The 12,292-nt window shown below is 41.8% G+C and overlaps 1 protein-coding gene across 1 annotated transcript in view; it reads right to left on the reverse strand.

The window, feature by feature from the left end:
* Positions 1-7,542, reverse strand: part of LOC145990451 (uncharacterized) — a 56,206-nt gene extending 48,664 nt beyond the window's left edge. Inside the window, 1 exon segment of the mRNA XM_083126144.1 lies at positions 6,947-7,542. Within this exon segment, the coding sequence (XP_082982270.1) occupies positions 6,947-7,542 (596 nt within the window).
* Between the last annotated feature and the right edge of the window lie 4,750 nt (positions 7,543-12,292).

A 12,292-nucleotide genomic window follows, 5' to 3' on the forward strand; every position in this document is an offset into this window, starting at 1 on the left:
AGTGACATTTTTGGGACATATCTCCGTAGATGGCAACACAAGCAGGTCGAAATATTGTCAAAACATGCATGCAACATGTGCATAAGTATTGGCCATACATTTACATGAAAAATCATAAATCAAGATTTTGTGCCGAAATTGAACTCTTGAGAGAATTCTAGACTGGCCCTGGTTATCCTGAATTCTCTTCGCTCACTGTGCCTGTTTTTTTTAATTGATTCAGCATGGCATATTCATTGGAGCAGTGCGTGTCCATTGCTGAAGAGTATTTTACTACTTATTCTTACACTCAGGTGCAAGAAGTTTTCAAAGAAAAATACCCTGCTTTTGCTGTACCTCACAAAGCAACTGTTTTACGACAAGTCAAACACCAACAAATGATCCCACAAATTGTTAAGAGTTGGTATTTATTGTTGAAAATCAATTCTCATATGTTCTCTTCAAATTAACAATGTTTTTTTTTTTCAAATAATGTAATTGCTTTTATTTGGATAAATGCTAAAATAAATTTATTAATCCAGTGATAGCCTGCATGATCAGTTTAGTGCAGAAAACCAGGTGTAAATATCTCTTACGTTTTCATGATATACATTTTCAAAGTTTAGGTTGGGTGACTTTTAAAACAATCTGTAGTATGCACAATTGCTAGTAGGTGGTTCCCTGGCACCTGATTTTCAGAGTTGGCACCTAGCTTTGAAGAAAATTTTTCGAGCACTGATTATAATGATAAGATCAGTTATACTTCAGATGACTCATATAACCTACTATGTTCTTAGCTACTCTGTTTTTAGTTTCAAAAAATTGAAATCTATGCAGTGTAAATTCTATTCATAATTCAACCTAATTTTTTTAAATAACAGCTCGAATTTTTGACCTGGTTGCTGAGAATTACACATTAACGTTCCACTGTTTCTTGATCTTGCATGAAACGCAAAGCAAGACCTGCATGTCTGGTTCACATGCCTTTCCACATTTTGTAAGAGGTTATATATCATGTAGTTACTCTCATAAAACAATTACATTTTTATTAAAAATAACAGTCGCATAATTAATTCCATCGTAAGTATACACTAGTTGGCTGGCACTGCACTGTAAAAAAACTCTGTCTGTGTTTGGATTTAGAGGCAAGATTTAATAGCAGAGTACGTGCAACACTAGTTTTAAATAATACCCTGTTTATTGTTTTTATTATTACATTTATTTTATTAGTCTCATTTTATGGTTTTAAATTTATTAAAGTAGTTTTGTATTGAGCAGTATCAAAACTATTTGCAATTTGTATTAAAATGTAAAAACATTTGTCATCAAATATGCAATAAATATTTCACAGACTTTTATTGATTGGCATTCTATTATTTAAAAAAAAAATGCTGTACGAGGAGAATCGAACCGGGGACCCTTCGTGTGGTGAGCAGGTATCGTAATGACTAGACCACACAATCCTTCTTGATTTATTGCTTATATGCTCGTACTCATGTCTTGAAACCATATTGCACTATTCTATCTAATATTCATAGAAAATACAGCAAACAGAATATTACAATTAAACTGGTGTTTTTCGAAACTATGAAACATTATGTTTTCTTGTTAACTCATAAATATTGAAAACGAGGGAATTTGCAATTCCGTCACAGACAGGATAGCCCATGTCGTGTATGATTCAACAGTCTTACTTACAGAAGCCTGCGAGCTGAGCATGCACAGTTCAACGATTGGCAAGCATTGTAATCTCTGCCCGAGACCACAATTCCCACAGTCGACATGAAGCTTCTCTCAGCAGTATGACATCATCCTTGGTTGATTTGCAGCGGAGTGCCCAGGAATTTGTAAATGAGGGGAGTATGGGTTTTCATTAATTCTATTTTTTCAAAAAAATATTTAATTTTTTTATTTTCTTTTTAAGAATCAACTTCTATTTTACCTCACAGTTGGGCGTCAAACACTTAAGATTCTCACTAATATTTCACTGTTCATCTGATTGCCTCATGTGGGAAGTAATTTAGTATTGGAGAAGTTATGTGGAAAAACACATCCCAAGTGATATTGACAAGTACTTAGATTTATCAGAAGAAGAGTTTTCATATTCTCCCTCATATAAATGTCCAAAAGCAATAATTCTACGAAATACAAAGGGTTGGTATTACAAGAGATTTGAACCTGCGACCTTCAAACAACTGGGACAGCTTTTTACCACTTTATCATTCAATCAAATGAAGTTGAAATTGTGTCTTAAGAGTCCTCAGTAATCTTGCAAACTTCGTTAACATACCTGATGTTTCTCATTAGTTTATTTTTACATCCTGGAATAGACTTGAGGTCTGTAACTCAGAACTAGACTTCTGTGATAGCTTATTCTCTCCAGTCTGATCTGATTGATTGATTGATTTAAAAATTGTTTGGGTGCATCGGCACTAAAGGCCATTTTGCACCCTTCTATGTATACGGGGAAATAGCCCCTTATCTAAAATTCTGACTTAATTCTTAAAAAGGGGTGTAAATAGCCCTGTGGGAAAAAATTAAAAGTGCAAGGTTGTAAAAGGACCTGCACAAGACAAACACAACACATTAAAAAGTCAGAAGAAACAAACTAAAAACCTCCTTACAGGCGGTAGAAGAGTCCAGCTCTTCGTAAAAAACTAAAGACATTTGATAAAATGCTGCTGTCATCACCCAAGAGGGATGACAAACAGCCGGAAAGGTTAAAAGTCTGCCGGAGGTAAGCAAGATCGACACATTCAACGAGAATGTGACGAATGCTTAAAACCACATTACAAACATGACACAACGGAGGGTCCAGCCCTTGCAGTAGGTGACCATGCGTGAGACGGCTGTGTCCTATACGCATGCGGGTAAGAATAACATCCTCTCGCCGAGAGGGACAAGACGAGGAACGCCAAGCACCTATGGTGGGCTTAACAGCGTGAAGCTTGTTCCCCGTTTCCACATCCCACTCGGTCTGCCAAGTGTCAAGAAGGCGACAACTGAACACGTTCTGCAGGTCGCCAGCTGGCAAAAGGTGGACGAGAACATCGCCGTCTGGATAAGCAGACCTGGCGGCAGCATCAGCTGCTTCGTTCCCCTGGATGCCCACGTGGCTAGGGACCCAACAGAAGTGCACAACGGCACTAGCAGATAAGGACACAAGCCGTCTGAATATGCGTTGCGCTACTGGATGCCAGGAATACGGCGAATCCAGAGTCTGCAACACGCTGGTCGAATCACAGCACACAAGGACCTTCTTCAGACCGTTGACATCTGCAAAGTCCAGTGTCTTTAGAATGGCGTACAACTCTGCCGTATAGATGGAACAGGCAGGATGTAGCGAGTAACTGGAACTTTCAGAGTCTAGGACGAAGGCACAACCAACTGATTCGACTGTCTTGGACCCATCCGTGTAAAACACATTAAAATTGGGGTGCTTCGCACGAAGTTCTAAAAACCTTTGCTGGTATACAACCATTGGTGTCTCTGACTTTGGAAGGGCAGTCAGAGAAAAGTCGATACAAGGTGCAGGAAATTCCCACGTAGGGAGAGGCGGAATGAGTGGAGAGACGCCAGGAAGATCACTGTCAACACCAAGTGCTGACAGGATCTCGTCTGCACGAACACCAAATGGTCTTGTGGCACTAGGGCGGAGCCGATACCTTGCCAGCCTATTCTCGTCTGAGATGGTGTGAAATGAGGGATGTGAAGGCATCGAGCGAAGATGCAGGAAATAGTTCATTACCAGCCGCTGTCTTCGCAGAGACAGCGACGGCTCAGATGCCTCTACGTACAAACTGGCGACTGGACTGGTCCGAAAGGCACCAGAGCACACACGTATACCAGCATGGTGGACGGTGTCTAGGATGCGAAGTCTAGATGGGCGAAGCAATACCGTCCTATCAGCACCCCAAGAAGTATGAGATAAAATGCGTAAAAGGTTGAGAACTCGAAGACAAGAGAACTTTAACTGGCAAAGGTGAGGTAGCCATGTTAATTTCTTATCGAAAATGAGGCCCAGGAAGCGGACCTCATTCACGAAGCACAGGGGAGATTTCCCCATGTACAGGTCAGGATCTAAATGACATGTACGCTGACGACAAAAGTGAACACACACGGATTTCTCGGATGAGAAGGTGAAACCTGTTTGGGAGGACCACTCAACCAAATGGTTTATCGTCAGTTGGAGTTGACGAGAAGCTGACGCGAGATTCCGTGAGCGACAAAAGATCGTGAGGTCGTCTACATACAGAAGACCATGTACAGGGACAACAATGTTTGCCATAACACTGTTCACTGCTATGGCAAACAGAGTCACACTTAATACGCTGCCCTGCGGGACACCGTTCTCTTGTTCGTGAAGATCCGAAAAGGAGTTCCCAACACGTACGCGGAAAAAACGATCAGATAAAAAGTTTTTAATAAAGTACGCCATATGGCCACGCACGCCCCAAGAATGGAGCTGCTTTAGGCTGCCAAAACGCCACGTTGTGTCATACGCCTTTTGGAGGTCAAAGAAAACTGCAACTAAATGTTCCTTGTTGAGGAATGCATCCTGAATGTGTGTTTCCAGCTGAACCAGATGGTCCAGTGTGGAACGGTTGGAGCGAAAACCACATTGAAAATTACTTATCAATGCGTTTTCCTCCAAAAACCAGGTGAGACGCTTGTTGATCATGCGTTCCATCAACTTGCACACACAGCTAGTTAAGGCAATAGGCCTGTAACTCGAGGCTGCGGTGCGTTGTTTACCTGGTTTCAGGATGGGAACAATAATACCTTCTTTCCAGGAAGTGGGGAAAGAGTCCTCCAACCAAAGCCTGTTGAATACCGTCAAAAGGAAATTTCTTGCTCCAATGGGCAGATGACGAATCATGTCATAGTGGATCTTGTCCACTCCAGGAGCTGTATTCTTAGAATCTCGAAGTGCCTGATCGAACTCCCGTTCCGTGAATGGAGAGTTGTATGGCTCGGTGTTATGACTTCGAAAAACTAGAGGGCGTCGTTCCTGACGGTCCTTCTCACGGCGGAAACGTGGTTCATAATTTACAGAGCTGGACGCACCAGAAAACTGCGTGGCCAAGATATTAGCTATGTCTCCGGAATCTGTGTACAACGTCCCATCGTGGTCCAGAGCGCTCAGAGGAGTAGATGCACCCCCCTGGATGCGACATACTTTGGTCCAAACAGCTTTCGATGAAGCCTGCTTCGTCAGAGAAGACACGTATTGGACCCAGCATGCCTTCTTACTGGCTCGAATGAGCTGACAGGCACGGGCACGTTTAATGAGGAACTGCTCGAGGTTTGCGGCAGTGTGGTTCCTATTAAATCGATCGAGAGCATGATTGCGGTCCTTGATGGCTGCACCGATCTCCGCAGTCCACCAGGGGACTGGGCGTCGCCTCGCAGGTCCACTGGGATGTGGAATGGAGGTGCGTGCAGCATCATGCACTCGTGACACAAAGATGTCTAAGGCGTCGATGGCTGGCAAAGTCGACGCTAGATCGACTTCAAGGTCCACTGCACGCTCAAAGGCATCCCAGTCGGCACGACTGAGATGCCAGTGAGGGTGTTGTTCACGTGAGTGCTGAAGATGTTCGAAAGTTAGAAGGAGTGGGAAGTGATCACTCCCACAGAGATCAGGGTGAACGCTCCAAGATGTGGTAGGAGCAAGGCTGGGACTGCAGAAGGACAAGTCCAACGCAGAGTGTGTGCCTGAGGAAGGACTGAAATATGTGGGAGTCCCATCATTCAGCAACGTTAAACCTGATGCCTCACGGAATTGATCTACAATTTGACCCCGGGGCTCTGTACGAACGGAGCCCCACAAACGATGGTAGGAATTAAAATCGCCCAAAAGAACTACAGGAGACGGAAGTTGTTCGAATATACAAAGGAGGTCCTCAAGAGAGAATCGCTCCTCCCTTGTGATGTAGATACAGCACACAGATATTGGCTGTGGTAGATGGACCCGCACGGCGACAGCTTGGAGGGGGGTGGTGAGAAAGATTGGCATTGAGTGGATGTTATCTCGAACACCGATTGCAACACCACCGTGTGCACGACGACCCTCAGGAAGCTTGTCGGTGCGGTAAAGCGTGTATCCGTTCAGAATCACTGATTCATTTGGACGAAAATGTGTCTCTTGGAGACATATAATGGCAGGGTCAAATTCAGATATTAGAATTTGCAGTTCCTCGAGATGTGTACGGAAACCGTTAAGGTTCCATTGGAGACAATAAGCCATAGCTGTAGGTATGATTGTTACCTTTTAAGGCGTACTCTATTTCTCGGCTTTGTCACCTTGATAAATTCTTCATCCGCGGCTTCGTCCTGTATCATGTCCTCGGGTAAGGACACAGAGGGCGAAGGGGATGAAGAAGGAGTAGTGGGCGCGGGTGCTTTGAGCGCCCGCCGGGCAGCTTTCAGCTGCGCCTTAAGTTTCAGGGTGGTGGCTGTCACCCTGACTGGAGAGCTAGTAGACTTCAGAAAATGTTCTTTATTATACACTTGCTTGAATTTCTTCTCTGTTGAGCGAGTAGTGGTTGCTGGTTTTTTCGGAGCGGGGTGAGCTGCTCCGGGAATACTTGTTGTCTGAGTGGACACGTTGCTGGTTTGGATGCCAATACTGCGACGGGCAAGAGCATTTGAAGCAGCTGTAGCGAATGGCACAGGTAGAGGAGTGCGTACACTTTCACGGAGACGTCTTTTTGCTTCGCCGGCAGAGATTTTCTCTGTCACAACCAACTCTCGGATCTTCTTTTCCTCTTGGAAAGAGGGGCAGTCGCGATGCCAGATTGAGTGCTTGCCTTTGCAATTGACGCATGAGGGACCGGATGAGCAAGGCTCGGTCCCATGGTCGGGCTCGCTACATTTGCCACAAATGGCAGTGGTGGCCTTGCAAGAAGGCTGAGTGTGCCCGAAGTGCTGGCATTTGAAACATCGCATCGGGTTCGGGATGTACGGCTGGACATGGAGGTTGTAATAACCAGCCCGTACCTCAACCGGGAGAGTGGTAGTTTTAAAGGTGAGAATGAGCGAAGCTGTCGGTAAAAGTTCTCCGGATTTTTTGGTCTTGATTCGCTGCACTGCTGTTACATGTTGATCGGAGAGCTCTTGAAGGATTTCTTCTTCTGTGCAATTCAAAAGATCCCAGTGACGTATAACACCTTTACAACTGTTCAGTTGACGGTGTGGTTCTACCTGAACAGGAAAGTCGCCCAAGGTCGTAAGCTTAAGGAGGAGGTTAGTCTGGCGATCTGTACTGGTCTGGATGAGAAGGCTTCCGTTGTGCAGTTTTTTGATGTCAGGGACATCACTTCCAGCGGCATAGTCCACTTGCTTCTTTATAAGGAATGGTGACAGGTCCTTTAATGTTTTGGCTCCATTTCTCTTCGTGCTTGTACATTCATCGTTCGTCTCTTTCTTTTCCACAATGCTTATTACAAGGTAACGCGGCACTGACGTGACGTTCCCTGTCTTTTCCAATAAACTCGTCGGGCTCAAAGGCCCCCGACGCTTTGAGGGTTTCTCCCCGTTAAAAGGTGATTTAGTTCCCATAAACTAAGATTTTTAAGTGGAGGGTCCATAAATTGTCGCCTCGACATGCCCTCTATGCCGAGGAAGGCCTACCCCCAAAAATGGAGGCTACTCGAGGACCAAACCGAAATCCCCGAGGCCACGTTCGCGACTGCACCTACCCCTGCAGCCAACACTGTCCCATCAGCACGTGCAACTCACACCTTGGGATAGGGGTTTTTTATCGAGGTTGTCTCCTCTAGCAGGACCCTTAGTTATAGGGAGGTCAAAGATATGGAGATGAATGACGTGATGGAATGGTGAAAACGTGAGATATGGATGTGAAGAATGAGTGAAATGATGAGATGAAAATGACCTCCCTACCTTAGTTTCTTAGAGGGAGGTCAAAGATATGGAGATGAATGACGTGATGGAATGGTGAAAAACGTGAGATATGGATATGAAGAATGGGTGAAATGATGAGATGAATTTGACCTCCCTACTAAGCCCCCTCGCCCCGTCAAGGCAGTCCTACATGGAGGGGGTCCAGTCTGATCTAATGTGACAAATCTCATGGCATTTTTTACATATTCCAAATAATATCACATACAGACGTCAGTCGAAGATTTGGCCACAGCCACAGAGCACTTACTCTCTAGACATATAGTACATAAACTGTACTTACAACACCAATTCTGATATTCTAAATTTGTTTATTATTTTATGTTGGTGGCAAGATTTTTTCAAGAATACAAAAAATTTGTAATGCAAGAGATTATTCATTACAGTATTTTAATAATTCACTTAAACTTATATGAAAAAAAATAAAAACACATTCAAAATTACACAAACAATGAAATTATATAAGTGGAACCATTGACGACTGAATTCACTAGTCTTCTATCCTAGGCTACCATCAACACAATGTAAGCAAATGTCTCGTTTCTGGACATGCCGCTTCTGTAGAATATTTTACTTCTAGTCTTGGAAATCTGACCAAATTCTGTCATGTAATCACTTCCTGTTGATAACGCAGGGGAATATTCTTTTTCTCATTTCCTGTTGCATTTGATTTTTCAATTGTTTCTATATAATTTTTCAACGCTGATTTCAAATATGAAACCAAAATTCCTGTACATGCTATACTTATCATGCAATTTGAAACTTTTACTTTTGCGAAAAAGGACACCCATTGGTATTTACATTGGGGATAGGTGGACAACTACACTTAGATTTACCCGGACCATGCACTAAACACCTTGGATAGATTCTTTGAATGTTTTTTCAAGTCCAGTTTATGTGTAGAAAGAATAATCGGGACTGGACCTGTAGCTTAACGTGGGTTCTGACCATTGTGTGCTTCCACCGGGTAACGAACCCAGGATACCTTGATGATAAGTTCACAACGTTTCCACTACGTAATCTGAAAGGCCCTAAAACACACCTTTTTCGCTTTTTCATATCACATCACGGTTTCTTCACTTAGACATAAGAAAGCAGCTGAGTTATTAGCATGCAGGCTGGAAGAAAAGATTATACTGCACTGATAAGCAAAAGTGTCATATTTCCGAAAGTGAGAGCAGATTTTTGTGGACTTCCTTTCAGAATACAAGCACTCTGTTTACTGTTATGATATGATATCCCAGGCCTTCTCACCCAATTAGGTCTTACCTCGTATAGTCCAAAAGATGGCGATTATTACTCAATAGCCATAAGCACAGTATCGTGTGTTCTCTTGCACAACAGGAATGTCTATGGATTAGTTCCAGTTGGTCACTCAGTGCATTTGCGAGAAGAACATAATTACATAAAAGATCATGTCAAAGGCGACAGGACAAGAATATGATGGTAGACTACAGTTGCCAGGGAGATTGCCCTAAGCAAGTTCACAAAGCAAGAGCTACAGGCACAAATTCTTGCCTGAATAGAACCTATTTAAACTTTGCATGCTATCCATATCAAATTTCTTATATTGCCTTCTGCCTACATGTAGACATATGTGTTATTTTGTTTTTTTAAAAAAGCCTTAATTTCATACTCATATTTTACTATATTGAATACATGTCTAATACTCCAAAAAGTGCTTTTATCTTGTCATATTTTCAAACTATAATGCATATTGTGATGCACTTACATGTGTTTGTAAATAAGTTAAGTATATCTTCACCAAATGTTGGATTGAATTTTGAAAAATGGATAAAGTGAAAAATAAAAATTTGAATTGCAAAAACACTAAGAGCTTACAGAGAAAAACTGACCTCAGATTTGAAATCAGTGCACACAAATTAGGTTAGAATAAGTGATGGTATCAATGCAACAAAGACTTTGTTCCCCAGTGTAATGATCTGCAAGGCGTCTCTCCACTCTTATTGCTCTCCCAACTTGGGAGTTTCCTGCACCTTTCATAGACACATCTTTAATTGCCCTCCCAAAGGCAGAACAACCAATGGTTTAATACCAGCACAGGTACTTGAAGCCTCATGCAAAGTATCCCAATTTTAATGAGTTCTATACATATGGGTCCAAGAGAGTTGAATCAATTGGGTGCACCTTTGTCCTAGACTCTCAAAGTTTTAATTACTCATTACATCCTGTCTGTTCCATCTATACAGCAGAGTACGCCATCCTGTAGCGATTTACTGCAATTCACATTGCTAAATCTTACAACCTCCAACTCGTTGTGTTGGAAATTGCTCCGCTCCGAATAGCGATAAAAAACGACTTATCAGTTAATTCCCTGATCTTCCGCCAGATGGCACCACTGACTATTTGTGAAATATTTCATTGTTATCACGCCATCTGCTGCTTGGAAGTTACAGGAAATGAAGGCAGTTGTGTGGGTATGTGCGTGAGCACAGAAGAGTTGCATCGTGTGCTTGGTATCGGCAATACACATAATTTTCACGCTCCACTGCAAAAATGTATCTCAAAATACGTAGTTTGGACTTTGTCGTCTTCAGGAACTCCTGATGAATTGCCGAGATTTGTAGAACATTTAATCAAGAGTCTTCAATGCGAAATAGACGTACTTACATTTTGAATATGATGCCAGTTGCAGAATTGAAGCATAGGAAGGAACACGGCATTTGACAGTTTGTATGCTGCCGGTGATATGGAAAATGGGAGAGTGAGGTACTTCGGTTTCTCACCACGAGGCACGTACACCCAAGAGTGAAGGAAGTCGTCCCCTGTCAGAACCTATAAGTTGCGATGCATAAAACGAAGGTAGGAAAGTGAAATTGTACTTTTTGGTGGATTGTAGTGTGTGTCAAAACATGCTGAATTGTTACTCGACAAAAAACTACTAGATTTACGCAACGTTTGCATCAAAGGCTTAAAGAACTATTTTGTTATGCGGGCAAGTTCTGTTTTACTTGGTGCATATATGTATATTCGATTGCTAGAGAAATGATCGGATTGAATCCTGTAATTGATACCAAAGACGTAACTTTAGTGCAGCACGTGTGAAAATTAATGGTGCGTCACGTGTTTTGTTAGGAACCTAGTACAGTTTGAACAAATGGATGAAAGTAAAATGGTGGTCTTAATATGCCCATACAATACTGTTTGACAATTGCCGTTCGTGGTGTGTTCATTATTTTGCGAAAAGACTTGTAGCATTTTTTTTTAACACGTCGCAAATAGTTACCTTAGCTAATCACGGCGACGTCATTAAACGACGCAGTTCTCCATTCCCCCCCCCCCCCCTTTTTGGGATTACATCAATTATCGGTGAATATGGCAAAGTAGTTAAATTACTTGGTTTTTGAATGAGCATCTAGCAGGGTACCTCGTACAAAATTGATGTGGAATTTGTCGCAATTTCTTGGCATGGTTTTTTGCTGTTTGTACGTCTATGATAATGATGACTGTGTTTTAAAATATTGAAATCATTGGATTTAATCTTCGTCTCCGAAAATGATTGAAGCATAGATACTAAAGTATGATAACAAAATTGCAGATTTCACAAATTTTGCTTATTTCCAAATTTTGAACATTTCCTTTTTTTTGTGTTGAATAGTTGCTTAACATTTATGAAGTACAAAATACAAGTATAGTGATAAATGTGGTACAAAAATGATTCAAACAAATTGTTTCTAGTCAACGTCGAAAGGGGCGTAATTTGTTGCTTGATTGGGGTTAGCCAATATTATCTTAATGTTATGGAGAACTTTGTTAATGATTTACTAATGAAATCTTGTTGTGGTAAATGTAAAAGAATATACTCATTTGTTGTGAACATTTAATTGTTGAATAAAAGGCGTAATTGAACTGCTGAAAATTGGGCATCCGTTTTTGACTTCGCATAAACTTAATTTTCCCTTTACCACTGCGTGGTCGAAAATACCAAAAGAAGAGTGAAATAGGCATTTGTAGTTGCATGTAATTGTAGTTTTTGGTGGAGGTGAATAATACTAGATTGCAATAAGGTTACTGTAACGCATAACGCATTTTGGAAGTTCTTGCAGTGCCTCTTTCTTAATTTTCAGGATATATTCACAAATGGCAACATTCTTGTGTTTACCCCCTTATTTTCTCAAATTAAAATTAGGAATTGTGAAGTTCGTAGTCAACTTTGAGGTGCTACGAACAACGTGGCAATAACGTCCACCAGCCAATTGATTTTGTAAGTTCATGCCAAGGTGCAAAAACCAATTCACGGCCTTTGAGGTAGCACTTAAGATCAAAACCAGTCACGATTTAAAAAAAAGCACCTTGCAAAGTTGAACGTTACAATCCACAAGGCACTGGACTTTGCTGATGTCAATGCTCTGAGGAAAGTACTTGTCTG

The sequence above is a fragment of the Lepisma saccharinum genome, chromosome 7 (assembly GCF_977018435.1).
Source record: "Lepisma saccharinum chromosome 7, izLepSacc3.1, whole genome shotgun sequence".
Classification (NCBI taxonomy): domain Eukaryota; kingdom Metazoa; phylum Arthropoda; class Insecta; order Zygentoma; family Lepismatidae; genus Lepisma; species Lepisma saccharinum.